At 29.1% G+C, this 15945-nt stretch overlaps 2 protein-coding genes across 4 annotated transcripts; both read right to left on the bottom strand.

Moving 5' to 3' along the window:
• Positions 1–66: 66 nt before the first annotated feature.
• Positions 67–6811, bottom strand: LOC103570245 (microprocessor complex subunit DGCR8). Of its 3 annotated transcripts, none has more exons than XM_008547925.3 (6): positions 6531–6811; positions 4698–5162; positions 4162–4245; positions 3675–4062; positions 2852–3563; positions 67–1956 (listed from the first exon to the last, which is right to left on the bottom strand). In XM_008547925.3, exons 2-6 carry the CDS (start codon positions 5137–5139, stop codon positions 1624–1626), a joined length of 1959 nt encoding a protein of 652 aa, XP_008546147.1. In that variant the 5' UTR covers positions 5140–5162; positions 6531–6811; the 3' UTR covers positions 67–1623. The 3 variants fall into 3 exon arrangements, with proteins under 3 accessions (XP_008546147.1, XP_008546148.1, XP_008546146.1); XM_008547926.3 differs by having other exon boundaries at positions 4698–5150; XM_008547924.3 differs by lacking the exon at positions 6531–6811 and having other exon boundaries at positions 4698–6360.
• A 1018-nt stretch (positions 6812–7829) lies between these two features.
• LOC103570247 (CD9 antigen) lies at positions 7830–14361 on the bottom strand. Its single transcript, XM_008547927.3, has 4 exons — positions 13965–14361; positions 10299–10610; positions 9935–10198; positions 7830–8985 (listed from the first exon to the last, which is right to left on the bottom strand). Exons 1-4 carry the CDS (start codon positions 14028–14030, stop codon positions 8833–8835), a joined length of 795 nt encoding a protein of 264 aa, XP_008546149.1. The 5' UTR covers positions 14031–14361; the 3' UTR covers positions 7830–8832.
• Between the last annotated feature and the right edge of the window lie 1584 nt (positions 14362–15945).

Below are 15945 nucleotides of genomic sequence, written 5' to 3'. Positions count from 1 at the left end.
TTTTCAAATCTTAAAAAACAAATGAATGAATTCCCTGAAGGTTATTAACTCAAAATTAATTTCTAACCAAATCTAATTCCAATAACGATTTTGAATAAATTTAGAACTTTCTGAAATCCAGGATTTTTAAAATATTTAAGAGTTGCCTATTTTAAGGTTAACATAAAATAGTATTTTTGCAGGCGTTAATTAACTAGGTTATGACAAGCATTTAAGTCACCAGCTGACGGCCCGAGAGACCTAATTTTCAAGAATTTTTCTTAGAAACAAAAGAACAGAAAAATAGTTTTATTTCAACACTACTATATTTCATATCATAACTAATATTGTGATAGCTACGATTTATATTAATAGATTTATAGTAAAGTCCGTAAAAGAATGATCTTGTCTGTCACCATTTTTCTATGATTAACTCATTACTGCGCATGTGCGTTAATGCAAATGGACTTCATAGCCTAATAGTGGAAAAAAGTCATTCTTTTGCAGGCTTAACTTTTGAAATAAATCTTTTCTTCTTTTTTTTTTCTACATGACATGTAATCACTTGAGATTTAGTCAAAAGTAAAATTATCGTTAAACAGGGAAAATAACAATAGTTTTATAACACGGTAATGTAAAATGTTTCAGAAATAAAATTATTAATAGAATTGTTTTTTAATGATAGCTTCCTTTAATTCTCATAGCATTACATTTATAGAAAAAATTAACTATTACATGACTATAGTAGAAAAAAATTATTTTATTTTTGTGATTCATTAGGCTTTTAAATATTGGCAACTGTGAGAAATACATGATTTGCGTAATAACAAATTTCAGAGGCAGTAATTATTACTTTCTGTTTGTTAGTTAGTTAATTAGTTATAATAATGTGTTTACAGTGAAGCACTTTTGGCATTAATAAAAAAATCAAAGACATATCTTTTGTTTATCATGAATCGAAGAATCGTTTCGATTTCTTAAACGATAACTTAAACAAAATAATTAGTAAATTGCTTTATTTTTTTCCTATTATTTTTAAATATAGTAATACATTCAATTTTAATTGCTATATATATTTATTACTTATAGTATAAGAATGATACAAGGAAATAGTAAATTTCACACCAAGAGAGGAAGATATCGAGCCAATGACGAGCATGGCAAACACGTGGGTTCGAACTTCCTACTTTTCTCCCTAGGTGTGTAATATACTAATTTGTTGATTCATTCTTATAATGAAAGAAATAAATTATTCTAAACAAAAAATGTCTTTTTGATTTTGTTTTTTAAATATATAATAAATAGTAGTTTACCCAATTTATATAATCAATACTATATTCCATTATTATAATAATAATTTTTATCTAATACTACTGATTTGTTTAAAATGACTTGAAAAAAAAAAATATTAAAATATTCTACTAACTTTTAGAAGTAAGACGGATTACTACTAAAAATGTGGTAGAAGAGAAAAAACTAAATAAATAAAATCTGCATGATTCCAAGTAATTCTTATACTGAGATAAATATCTCAACAAGTGTAAAAAAAAACAATCACGTGAATCACTCATACAATTTTTACCTCTATTAATTTTTTCGATTAATGTATGTAGCTTAGAAATAAATTTTCTAGGATTCAAAATACTATAAATTAACATTGTTCAAATTGGCAGCAGATCCAGTGGGAAGGTCTGATGATATAAATTTACCGATGGGTTGTACTGCTTGACGTTGTTCTGCTAATTTTCTCATTTCTTGTCGCAGCTTTTCTAGAATGGCATGGTTTGGCTGATTGACGGCGGCTTTGCCTTGTAATAGGGTTATCTCTTGTTCAAGTTGTTTCTTTTCTTTGAATGATTTGACACTACGCGAGCCGTAAAGACGCAAAAGTGAACCCCATGATGGAATACTAGGATGAAGAAGTTGTAAAATTGCTTGTGCTGCTCGCTGTTTCCCGTCTTTTTTATTTCTGCAAATCTAATTAAAGATTCAGCATTAATTATGAGTTAATTGATAATTATTTTTGGGAAACGGGAGTCAGATAAGTGTAAGATTTCGACAGTCACGACTCTTTTGCTATACACGGAAAAAAAAATATTGTTCCTAGAACCATCTAAAGTATAGCGACTTGCAGATCGTAACCACAACAATACGGATACTTATGGTTACGATACCACATGGTTACTATAACTATCTATCGTATAGTTGCGAGACCTATACGACTTTTTATAGTCGCCAGCTCACATGACGGTGTCTAACCTAACATTTATTTTCGCGCCAAGTGCGATAAGTTTAATTGCTGCTAGACGTTTAATTAAAAAAATCAATTTTAAAAAAAACTTGTCAAATTTAGAGATAAATTATATATACATGTATAATAACCTCCAAAATTAAAAGATATATTGAATTTTATATATAACCTTTATGAAGACTATAACTAGTAATTAAGTTTTATAAATTATTTTTGTTTTATCAAAATTATTTATTTATTAATGATAAACATTATAAAATATGTCATATAATTTGCGATACGCAGGACTACAGAAAGGTCTCACAGCAATACGTATAGTTCTCAGAACGATACCGTATTGCTCTCAGAACTATCTGGCGTATTGTTGTCATAACGATATAGTAGATCGTTACAGTAACAATCTAGTGTATAGGTTATGCGCATTGTTTCTGTAACTAAACAATATACTTCTGAGAGCTCTATTTCTTCCGTGTATTAATTAAGAAGTTTTGATTCAATTTATTTAAGATCATAATTGAGAACGAATTGTTAAAAATTATTTTTCGTCCGAAATCAAATCTTTTTAAATTATCGATTTAAGAACAAAGAAAAATAATTAGAAATATCTAAATTTATACTTACAACTGTTGCCTCGTGTTTGCCGACTCTCATAGTAAATTCATTTCGCTGATGCTTCAAAGTATTTACAGAATAATTTATATGCATATCACCAAGTCCGAAATTCCTTTGCAAACACGTTATTAAAATAGCATGAGGTGACGGCTCAGTTGTTTTAGCGCAAAATTCAGCAACGCGTGGATCAGTTATAGAAATTTCGTCAAAGAATGATAAGTCAGCATCCGAATTATTGCGCGATGCTTTTATTGTCCTTCCAGCGTTAGCTGAATTGTCCTCAGCCATTTCACCCGATATTTTGTCACGCATCTGCGGTATCAATATTTCTAGTGTTTTTCGAGCCGCGTTAGCCTTAGCTTGTTTTTTACTGCTGCCAAAACCACTGCCATACTCCATATCATTGATACAAACGATTGCTGAATACGGTGTTGCGGCATTTTCTAGTTCTTTGAATTTGTACGTGGGTTGTTTTTTCAAAGCATGCTGTACATATTCGTGCAAAATGCACACAAAACTTTTGCCTGACGGGTTCATTATCCAATGTTTTGGTGGTCGTTGACTAACATTATCATCGCCAGCACCAGAGCTTCCACTTCCTGAATTTGTTCCACTGCCAATTGGAAATGTTATTAATTTCGTACCGTCTGGTAATGTCGGGCGTTCTAATTGTTTACGGTTTTTTTTATTTTTTGTGAATTTACGTCGCGCTGACCATGATCTGAAATTAAAAATTACACAAGTTTTTAGTATTTTAGCCAACAGATAATTAGAGATTTGTAATTTTTTCCGTGTATGAGTAAAAATAATTAATTGAGTTTCTAATACTTACTGAAATCTCATAACTTTAATTGTTTTAAATCTGAAAAGCGATTGGCAATATTTCCGCAGTCGTTCGCTGTCAAGTGAATGATTGGCTAGATTTTCTTGAATAGTTTCTATTTTAGCACTTGGCAATTTCGAAGCTTCGACGCCGCTTGATTTACGTTCTATTTCTTTTCTTTTTTCCTCTTCTTCCTCTTCTAGCGCTCGCCTGTATTGTAAGCAAGGCACTGCACTCACTGGTACTTCATGTTTACGCACACTTCCTGGACCAAGAAAATATGGTTTTGCTAAGGTGCAAACCCTAGTTTGTTTATGCAGATACAAGGGCATTCCACTGTTGTGTGTCACTTGAACCCAACCTTCTGGTAAAGCATCAAAATGATTGTGCCCGATTTCTGTAAATTTTTTTTATTAACAATCACGTAATTTTCTAATAATCATCAAAATTAATTTCACTTGTCCAAGTTTGATATACGAGCATTATAAAAATTTACCATCTAAGACAAGTTTTTCCTTTTCTTCATAAGGCATACAGTCCGCTCGATCTTTTCTTTTACCTTTGAATTCATCCGGGAGACCTAAAATGAACAATTTGATTTGTCAGATAACTGTTTAACAAAAGTTACGATGATTTATGTCGTCATTCTTGACCACCTATATTCAATCATGCATGACTTTGAGTATGATTTTGCATGATCATGTTTAATTATTTATATATTATATTCAAAGGCATGCATGATTACGCATGATCATAAATTACTATGCATGGTTCATACAGTCCTTCTTGACCACGGCTATTCAATCATGCATGACTGAGTATGACTGCATGATCATACATTATCATGCATGATTCATGTATTCATTTTTAAACACGGATATTTAATCATGCATGACCATATATAATAGGGAATAAAAGGTCATACACGACTGGATAGTTTTGAGCTATGAGCAAACACGACCATACTTAATCAGGCATGATTATGATCAGGCTTGATGATTTCTTCCCGGATTATAAATTACTAAAAAATACCTTCATCTAACATAGCTTCGATTTCTTCATCCGGAACATCAGAATCCATACTGTAATTACTATCAGAATCACATCTTGACTCATCTTGATCTGAATGATGGTCAATATCATCAAGTACATCAAACTGTCTTAAATCATCATGAGAAGGGCCTTCATCAGTTTCTGAATCAGGTACATCATTTTCATCAAGATCATTACTATTATCACCGACTTTCTTATTATGAGACTTATCATTATCATTGTCCAATAACTCTCCATCAGTACTGCATTGTTTGGACAGATCATCATCGACTCCTTCCCATTCATTCGCTATCTCTACCGAATCATTTACTTTAAAATTACTTTTAAAAGGACATTCGGACACTTTTTGTTTCTTCCGATTGGGTTCATTGAGTTCCGTTTCTTCTTCTGTCTGCATATCTACTACTTTATTCGATTCCATTGGTAGAATTTCTGTTGAAAACACTATATTAGACCGGTATATTAGACTCTGTAGTTTTATATTTCTTATCTTATCTTTGATATAAATTCATAACAAAGTTATTATTCAAAGGTATAAATTCAAAAAGACTCTGCTGGTCATAATCAAGGTTTGAACATTAAACGAAACTTAAACAGATAGGTTCATGAAATTTATAAAATAATGAAGCGTGTCGTATGGCTACGTCACTTTCACCAATGAGCCCAAAGTCCAATCAATTTGGGACCATCCATATAATAAGAATGGCAACGAAAATTGGACATTTGCATTGATGTCAGCAGTTCGGAGCCTTTTTTATGTCCACGATTGTACGCAGATATATCTATTTACAAATTTTTCCTATATTTATCATAAATATGTGTTGTTTATAGTGTGTTTTGTTTAAAGCTGTGGCTAGTCCCAAAAACCAGACAAAAACGACATTGAGAGATCGTTCCTGACGCTGGTTGAGTCTAACCTTCATGTTTCAGATCTTTTCTATTATTTAATAGTATTATAGAACACACGGAAGAATATATATCGGGGAATAGATGCCGGCAAAATAGCATACATACGACAATACTAAAGATATAAGCCGGATATTTACTATTTTGCCAGGATATATATTTTTTCACTTGGGAAACTTGATAATAATATTTAACAATGTCTAAAAAATTATTGTTATTTTTGAGTACAGAAGACTCTCTCCAACTTTACGCTCCCATCCCTTATTAGAATAAATGATTTAAAACGATTATTGCAATCGTTTCTTTTAATCAGGAACCCGCCATTTTTGTTTTTTTTTACAAACAAGTGAATTCTCTACGCTGGTTAAAATACTGATTGAAAAGAATTGAGAAGCGGTCACTCCATGCAAACTGCACATCTATATATACAAACAAAAGAATTTAAATTATTAAAACGAATTCGAATTTCACCTTTTTTTTTATTTTTTTCAATCAATACTTTTAAACAGGGTAAGTATGATTCTAGGAATTTCGATCCCCGTTTTTAAGGCTTGGCCATAAATAAAAAATTCTCAAACTTTAGACTTCAAATTACGTTTTAAATATTTATGGGATTTGAATCTTGAAAATCTTTCAGGGAAGTTGATCTTATGAATTTTTCCGATAACTAAAAAAATCGCGTACTGATCAGTCAATAAATTAATAGAAATCTAAAAGTCGAGAATTTGTAAGCGCGACCCAGCCTTTGAGTTGAAAAGAGTTCACTGTATAAAAAAAATCCTCATTAGTTTTAATTTTTCATATTGTAATTAATTTAATATTTCTATAAAAAAAAAAAACAGGCAAGTAAAATTTGAATTTCTGTTTTCCAATTGCTATTGATATAAAATAAAATATGACGGTTACCTGATAATTTTTACTAATTTATACACTGAAATAATATTTACATACGCGCTTTTCGTATTTAATTAATAACTTTAATTGAGTAATCCGTAAATAAATGTATATGTATATATGTTTATATTGATCTAATTAATTTAGATAGTAAAAATTATAATTGCAATACTAAAGACATACGAAAATAAATTAAGAGTTAAATTGTTTACTATTTCATTAACACAAAGCTACGGAACAGGTTTTATACTTTTGCTAAATCGTTTTATATTCACGTGACAATAGAAGTCAAAGTCAATTTAATTATTCCGTTGTTGCAACCGTTCCGATTAAACTTGAACTCTAGTCTTTAGTCCAGATTGCCACGTAGCCCAGGTTCGCAAACGTGTAAATAAAAGTTCCCTTCTATTTGACAACAAAATGCTGCCAACTATGACAATTTCAAACTTTTGAATACAACAAACTAATTACAATTTTTGTAAATCTACATCCACTTTTTGAAGTCAAGTTGACAGCAATCGTTTGAAAATTGCGGGAAAAAAGCTGAAGAACAGCTCTTTCAATGTGGCAGAAATTTGGCATCAACCAATCGATTAACTTTCTGCAGTTAATTTGACGTCAAATTTCGGGTGAGTGTTAATGCAGTTTTTTAAATTTTATAAATAAAATATCTCTGGTGGCAAGACTTTCTGGTCAGATATTTGATGTCAATTAGTTGTAATGATGATAACTTTTAGCTTTAATTGTTAACTACAAATTGTTACTAACTTTCCTAGAAATTTTGCGACGTGACAAACTGATGTCAACTTTTGCCATAAAGTTTCCTAGAAAATTGGCGACTAGTTCCCGTCTACTTGATGACAATTTACTACAGCTGTCACTAGTTTGCTGTTAACTTGGCTATCAAATAAAATAAAACATATATATAATATTCCGACAGATGGCGTCTCATGACTGATTCCATTCTGCGCATCTTTTATGCGCATGCAGTGACAGTAATTTCAAATAAAATATAAGTGCTTCATTGTATTTAATTGATAAAAAAATTGTTTCGTAATTGAAATTCATAAGTATGACATATATTTATTTTAAATACTTAAAAAAAAATAAAATATTAAATAAATGAGATAAACAAATCGATAACTAAGAAATTATTCTCGTTTATATTCTCACTACTGTTATTTAGAGGATTGCTAAGCATTTTTTTAAATTTCATAAATTAATTGATAGGAAAAATAATTTATTATAAACTCAGAGCCATACACTCGTCGAAAAGATTATTTGTTTTTATTTAATAAAACAAAATGAAAATAAAAAAACAAAAGCTCAACTAACATACGAAATAAATACAAAAATATTTGGATAATTAATACATTAATATAATAAATGTATATACTTTTCTTACATAAATAATTAGTCAAGATTTTATAGCTACATAGTTATGGTAAAGAGAAAAAAATTCATCAAAAATTGCATCTTTTATAGAGATACTTTTTATCAGTTCAGTGGGTAAATTTATGAACTTTTTTTACCCTCAATAAAATTAATGAGAAGTACAAATAAATTTAAAAAAAAAAATTGTATCAAATAATGTGATATTTCACATTTAAGAATTATTGTTCTTATTATTTGTTCTTAAATATCTCTTTTTGTTAATTTTTTGGCAAGTTTGTGCGAAAACTTGACTTATTAAATATTTATTATTTTATCTCAAGAGGAATATAACTTTCGAGACTTTTCAATCATTAATAAAATTTAAATCTTTGAATCTTTGGTAGAAAAATTAACACATTCAATATCCCTGATTAAAAACTACGATTAAAATTGATTGGAAAATTCTATTCGGAAATTTACGAATGAATCCGATTGAAAGTTAATCAGAAATCGTAAAAATCAAAATTATTTTCCGATAAAATTCAATTAGATCTGATGGAAATCCAGTTGAGTTTTAATCAGATTCAATCGGAAGTTTTAATCAGAGATGATTCTCAACTCTCCTTTTTTCCTTCACCCGAAAAAAAATTACTGTAATATTTTAAATTCGATTTTGTTTACTTATCTATTGAAGACAGGTACTCTTAAAGAACAGGACTCTTAAAGAAGTCATAAAAATAATTTAAAAAGATATATAAAATTGTGGCTTTCAGTAAAATAACTTTTAAAACTTAACTTTTAACGAAAAAAAATTTCATAGAAAAAAATAAAACTATCAGCTGTAGTACAGTGAGTATTATACCGATGGTACGTAGGAGAGACATAGATCCATGAATGGTTAGTTATAATTTTTATAAAATCATATGCACATTTGTTGTTTCTAAGCTTTGTACCGATCGGATGAACCGATAGCACAGCAGAGAATAAGCGAAAATATCAGACCAATTAACTCCACGACACAAAGTACGATTATTATTATAAGAACGAAGAAGCCTTGGCTGCTGAAAACGTCACTCAGCTTATCAACGCAGCCCTGAAAAATAAAAAAATAAATAAATAATGAAGAATATTTTCGTATTAATAGATAGTGCAGTAAAAAGTTCTGTTTTGAATTTATAATCACAATTATAACAATAGGTTACAAATAATAATTACTGATAAATTAATACTAAATTTTTCCACTTCTACTGTTTCAATAAAATTCCGAACAAACAAGCTTGTTTGTTTGTTCGGTTTTTACTTGAATATAATCTGCGACTTTCCGTACCTTTGATTTTACAAGACTAATCAAAGGTGGTGAAAAGTCACGTAACAAAAAATATGTTATATAAATATATATATGGGGAATTTCATACTCAGAATTTAGCACATGACCTTCAATTTTACTCGGTAGAAAATTCAAACAAAATAGGGGCCATCCATAAATTACGTCACACGAATTTGAGGACTTTTGAATCCCTCCTCCCGTCCTTGTCACAGGTCGTCACATTTTTATAACCCCCCTCCTGATATGACGTCGCACATTTTTTAAATTTATGCATGAATTTAAAAATAATCGAGAGAAAACAGCTATTTTCATTTTTTTACTTATTTTTATTAAACAATGTACTTAAACCTATTTAAACCCTTACCATTCAAAATTCTCGTGAATTTTAGTGTTTCACTTGCATTACAATGCCGCTCTAGAAGTTAAATGACGCTGCATGAGAGATAATCTCATAGCGAGAATGCTAAACTATCAATAAATATAGATCAAGTCCGTAAATTTTTTAAGTTTTTTATTCACATCTGAACTTCGCGTTTTAGTATTTTTTTAACATGTGACGATTTTCCACCGTTAAAATTTCGTATTCGCGCCGTTAATTAAAAGTTTTTTTGTGAAAAAGTAAAATTCTATCAACTCAAAACCTCTTTTAATTGATCAATTATTTTTTGGCACTTATACATTTTTAATAAATTATTTTTACACAAATTTGACTTACTTGAGAATAAATTTCTGGCGGCACAACACCACCGATTTTTATTTTACGTGCGTCGTTGCAAAGCTTATCGTCTTTTACTTTGCAGCAAGATTCAGGAACAACAAAATCATTTTTCGGACTAGATACAGTGAGACTTAACGGACCATTTGAGTTACCATATTTTGAGCTAGCCCAATCACTAGGACCATTGGCACCACAACATTGCAGACCTTCTTGAATAGAATCAACAGTACGAGTACGGTGATCTATTTCTCCATATTCATTCTAAAAATATATTTTTCTTATCAAATTATATCTTAATTCTTTGGAAATATACTTAGTTATTAACAATAGAAATTTAAAAAATATCAAAATGTTTACGTACTTTAACGGTACTCATAAAAGAAGTTTTAACCAGAGGTTCAATACGATCACGATTGGTATACAACCAAGCTCCAGCTGCAATCTGAGTTACGACAACGACGAGTAGGCAACTGAAGAAGCCAACGAGCATGCATTGAGATTCGCGAAAAGCTCCACAACATCCTAGAAATGCTACTATTAATAATAGAGCACCCGCTACCAATATAATGTACAATCCTGCATAATAATTATGCTGTTCTTGTGTCAAAGATAAAATGAATGTGTGGTCCACAAGCATCCATGTTCCAAAGCCCACTGCAGTCAAGCCAAGAACCTGAAATTTGAAGAATCAAAAATTTTAGAAAATAAAAAACCGCAACCTCAATCACTCATTATTTTTTTGCTTTTGATAGTTAAATAAGGTAACATGGAAGTTTCAATATGCTGCAGCTGTATGTGTTGACTTTATCTGAAAGACGTAGGTCGATATTTTTATAGAGCAAGTCCAGGTGCAAGTCTTTCTAGAATGAAAGGAAATGACAAAACTAACTGAGTCAGACACTATTAATAGATAAAAAAGAGACTGGTTTTACATCATATGTTTTTAAAAATTTATATTTCATCATATATCAGAGAAGTAGAAGCGGGAAATAAAAATTCAAAGTAATAACTAGCGATTCTTTATAGAAATAAAAAACCCACACTAGATTGTATGGCAATTCGATCTATAGATCTCGTTAATTATAATCTATGTTCTTAAACTGTTTTTCAAGCTTCTTACTAGATCATTGTATGAATTAATGAAAAATAGATGAATATGAAGTTACTGTCAGCGGGAATCGAACCTCTAGCTTTGGGTGGTAAAGAAGTACTTCACCACTTAGGCTACGCTATGGAGGATATTATTGTAAACATTCTCAAGGTATACTATTAATGCAGAGTTTCATCCCGAAATTCCCCATACGCTCTCCTCTAAATCGAAATAAAATATATTCATTTGGTTAAATATTTAAGTTCGAAAAAAATTATCAAGTTTTGGTATCCTCGAGCTCAAAAAAAGTTACGTTTTACATTAAACTTTGAAAATTAATTCAAATTTTTTAAACATCTAAAGCTCGTCTCTCATTGGTTAATTATAACATTTAATTACTCCCCTAGTAATAAAAATACCCCGGTAACTATATGCTCAAAATCATCGTTATCTATTTCTGACCGTTGTAAAACTAATTTTTGGTCACCCTCTATATATATACATATATAGTCAGAAGAAAAAGGACTAGAAGTAAATTATTCATGAGCATGCATGTATAATCAGATGCCGTTTCAATATGAGTCACACATGGAGACAGTATTCTCGTTTGAAATGCTATGGTGTCATAGTAACCCCGGGCTGTGACACCATGCAACGAAAATTCGAATAAACATGTTCCAAAAATTACTTTGGCTAAACCATAAATTACTGTAACTCGTGTAAATTCTATTATAACCACTGAAATTAATGAAATAATAAAATATTCTCCATTTTTTGCTGCTCTTGAAGAAGCATTACTAAAGTATGTATTTATAAAACGCTGAAGAGATTCAAAGTAAATTTATAAATGATTCATCGGTCATTTCAATAGCATTGTCTAATACTAATGCATTAATAATATACTCAATACAATACATAGCTTTTAATAACAGCAAGGTAACAAGTATTTATGAAGATATTTACTGATCTAACTTTAAAATATCTTCATAAAATCACGGTTCAATTACTGTGTACCTATTGCATCATATTTATATATATATATATATATATATATATATATATATATATATATATATATATATATATGTATGTATGTATGTATGTATGTATGTATGTATGTATGTATGTATGTATACGCCTGTACACATGGGTGTGTGTGTGTGTGTGTGGAAAAGGGGAGGGATGTAGGCAGTATACAAAACAACATTTGGTTATATTAGATATTGTCATTGAGTGTAAATTACATAGAACACATTATTAAGCAGAGTGCGCAACTTATTTGTGGCAGTTATTGAATGAAAAATTTTTATAGGAGAAATTAGAATGCATTAGAAAAAAAATATGCCATGGAAATGAGAAATATGGAGATAATAATAATAAAATTTTTAGATATTAATTTTATTTTTCAGATACTTGTTTAAAAAAACCCCATAGAATCCAATAGATTTTACTAAATTCTTATAGAGGTTTTATGAGAATGAATATGTTCTATGAAAAAGTAGTATAGTCAAGTATGTCTTATACATAAAGCTAAGAATCTATCATTTTTTTAAGTAGGGTAGGTTGGTTTACAACCCCAGATATAATCAATAGAGGTACTTTGTTTTGAAAACATACAATAAAGAATTTGTATAATTCATTAGATAAAAAGATTTGTTCTTTTGAATTTACACAGTACAATATTATATATAAATATTTTAATTTGAATCATCGAATACTTTCATTTCTGATGAATATTATAGTTGAAGAAAAAAATACTATTTGCGTCGATGACTTGATGATTCGCAATAACTAAGAGATTTTATGACTTAAATCTTTCTGACATTACAATAGTAAATCACCAATTATGTATTTAATTTTTTTTAACTCAGTAACAAAACAAAAAAAGATTCGAAAGCGGAGCACGGGTCGGATGAGAGCGGATGAAATAAATCTTATAAAAGAGATAAGTAAGTAGCAGACTAAGCAAAATTTATCAACGGAAAAAAATGATAGTTTGGGTATCAAATGATTTAATAAAATCTTTTTCACACGGTTTTATCAAGGAACGTTAATTTTTAAAATTAACAATATAATTTTAAGGATAATTGATATTTTCTATCCAAGAAAACAGAAACGTTCTTCATACCTAAGGCTGGATCTTTACCTAAAATTATCAAATTTTATATTTTTAATTACGTTTGAAATTTTTATGGGACTCAAATCATAAAAATCTTCCGAATCTCTTCGTCTTACGAGGAAGAAATTCATCTTACGCATTTTGTCGGAATGACAATCAATTAATGAATTAAAGTAAGAGACCAAGTACCCGATCAGGGGACTAGTACCCAGAGAAAAATGGAAACAAAAAATATACGCATTTTATTATGCTGTCGACTAAATTTTAAACCGGAAGTCCTCAGAAAATTATTATGCTGCATAATAATTATTGTAAGCCTCTAAAAATTATTTATTTTCTACTACAATTCCTAATTTATACAAATTGTAGTGTAGCATAATAATTTTTGGCGGCTCAATTTCCTGTTTCAAGTTTCGTCGACAGCATAATAAAAATTCGTAAATTTTCTAAGCTCATTTATCTCCGCGTATTTATATATCTACACAAATATATCAAGTTATCGAGTACTAGTTCCCCGATTTGGTACTCGGTCTTTTACATGCTGCAGAAATTAGCCGACAGTTAATAATTTTTGAATTTTTTCAATGATAATTTACAAAAAAAATTGCACTTATAGTTTTTTAAATTTTCTACATGTGCATATTTTTAGATTTTTTTTAAAATTTGTAATTTGTTAAAAAAAAAATCCGAAAATTTTTAACTGTCTACTATTTTCAAAACTATTCTTTTACTTAAAAAAAAATCTTAAATTCGAGAATTCGTTAGGTAGAGCCCAGCCTTAAATTAAATTTAAAATTTATTAATTTAAATAAACTTACCCAAAATATAAGATTGACAAATACAAGAGTGTATTTTATTACACCGAAACATTGAGAAAGAACCATATTTACTTATAATTCAAAACTTTTATCTTGATCTCTATTTATTTTTTATTTAAAAAGCGATATTATGCTTTTAATTTATTTATTTCAATCAATATATATAAATATATATATATATAGAAATTTATTGACATGAAAAAATGTCAGGGGTATTTAGGTAAAAGCGTTGAAAAAAAATCTAAACAAACATTTTAAATAGAGGTAATTAGAATCGGTAAATTCTGGGAAGTTATTATTGTCAGTACGTTGTTTTTATGATCAATTAATCACATACAATCAATTTACAACTGCTTATTTACACTAAGCACTGAGTACGACGTAGGACTGAGAATCGAATATCGAATTGTAAAACAAAAAGTAGAGAATGCTGATGTCTGGTGCTGAACTTCACTACTTGGGGGGCAGCTTCATAGCAAGTTCAATTACGCGCGAATTTTTGAATATTCTTTGTCATGAATTTTGAATCAAAACGATATGCGGTTCAAATAATTCGCTTTGCAATTATACATACAAAAAAAGTTATAAAAAACGAATTTAAATGATAAATTGAGGAGTTGATATTTTTGGTAAAATAATAAAAATCTTGAAACAGGGTGTGCTATGTATGTAAATATATTTCTTTTGTATTTTGGAAATGGCTACACCCGGACGAGAATTCAAAAATTATTAAGTCTGATTCAAAAAATTTTTAAATTATTTATGATTGTATTTAATAGTGAATCAATCATCATTCATGTTCTTTTGTTAACAATTCTGATAGAACGTTTATTTGCTTAGTTATAGTAAAAATTACGTAACACTTTTTAAAATTTAATTTCGTATGTCTTTTGGTTAAAAAACATGAAAATTTGCATTTATGGCGCTCCCTGAAATGCCCATGAGAGTCTAAAGAGCGTTAGACAAACCGTTGCTAAGGAATAATCGTTGCCATAGCAACCATTGATAAGACTAACCGTTGCTAGGGGCAACTGTTGCTATAGCAACTGCTACTAAGAGCAAACCGTTGCCATAGCAACTGTTTCTAAGAACTACGCGTTGTCATAGCAACCATTGCTACAAACCAATCGTTAGGGGAAGTAATTAGATCAAGAAATCCATTTGGAATAAAAGCATAAAATCTATTGTCGATGGATGTGTCTATGTCAGCAAAGGAATATATCTCTGCTTAAAAAAAATGATAGATTCTCATAGCTGTATGTATAAGACCTATACTTAATTATAACACATTTTCATATAACATTCTCATAAAATCTATAAAAATTTATGAAAATTTAATACATTCTATGAGATTTTTTAAACAGGGATATGTCAAATTTAAAGTCAATGGGACTTATAGTTTTGGAGATCTCGTGATGAATATGATATTCCACTTATGTATATACATACTTATATATATCTAAATGAATATGATTCCATATAAAGAATCATTCCATTACTTTTCACATATGAATATCTTTTTTACGTTTAATTTATACAAGATTATTTTATGATGATAATGATTTTTTTTAAGGTGCATATTAATTTATTTTATTCATTTGATTTTTTTTTCTTAATAGAAACTCAAAAATTTTATATTAATTAAATTGTAACAGAGTTAATCAGTATTGCTGTACTTAACAATCAAATATAATATTATAAATAATTAATTTTTTTTTCTTATCTAGTTCACAAAAGACGACAATTATTTTACAAAACTCACTGCTATATAATATCACTAAAAAATTTATTTATTCCTATATTTATATTGTCATTTTTATGGAGATTACAATGTACAATTATCAATAATTTAATGTTATCATCATTTTGCGTTAAGTATGCTTAAACCTACTTTATAATACAATCACTTTTTAATATCATTCAAAAAAATGTTGTTAATTAGCTTTTTACAAGAGAAAAAGATTTTTAATTCAAAATTATT

This window comes from Microplitis demolitor, chromosome 4 (genome assembly GCF_026212275.2).
Source record: "Microplitis demolitor isolate Queensland-Clemson2020A chromosome 4, iyMicDemo2.1a, whole genome shotgun sequence".
Classification (NCBI taxonomy): Eukaryota; Metazoa; Arthropoda; class Insecta; order Hymenoptera; family Braconidae; genus Microplitis; species Microplitis demolitor.
This window is presented reverse-complemented; position numbering and strand designations above follow the sequence as displayed.

Bases quoted from the DNA above. Each gene is read 5' to 3' on its own strand.
- LOC103570245 (XM_008547925.3), bottom strand. From the start codon at position 5,139: ATGGAATCGAATAAAGTAGTAGATATGCAGACAGAAGAAGAAACGGAA. The intron at 4,246-4,697 runs GTATTTTTTAGT...TGTTCATTTTAG, and splicing joins CGAAGCTATGTTAGATGAAG to GTCTCCCGGATGAATTCAAA. The intron at 1,957-2,851 runs GTAAGTATAAAT...ATCTTTAATTAG, and splicing joins GCAAACACGAGGCAACAGTT to ATTTGCAGAAATAAAAAAGA.
- LOC103570247 (XM_008547927.3), bottom strand. From the start codon at position 14,030: ATGGTTCTTTCTCAATGTTTCGGTGTAATAAAATACACTCTTGTATTT. The intron at 10,199-10,298 runs GTACGTAAACAT...ATATATTTTTAG, and splicing joins CTTTTATGAGTACCGTTAAA to AATGAATATGGAGAAATAGA. The intron at 8,986-9,934 runs GTAAGTCAAATT...TTTATTTTTCAG, and splicing joins CGCCAGAAATTTATTCTCAA to GGCTGCGTTGATAAGCTGAG.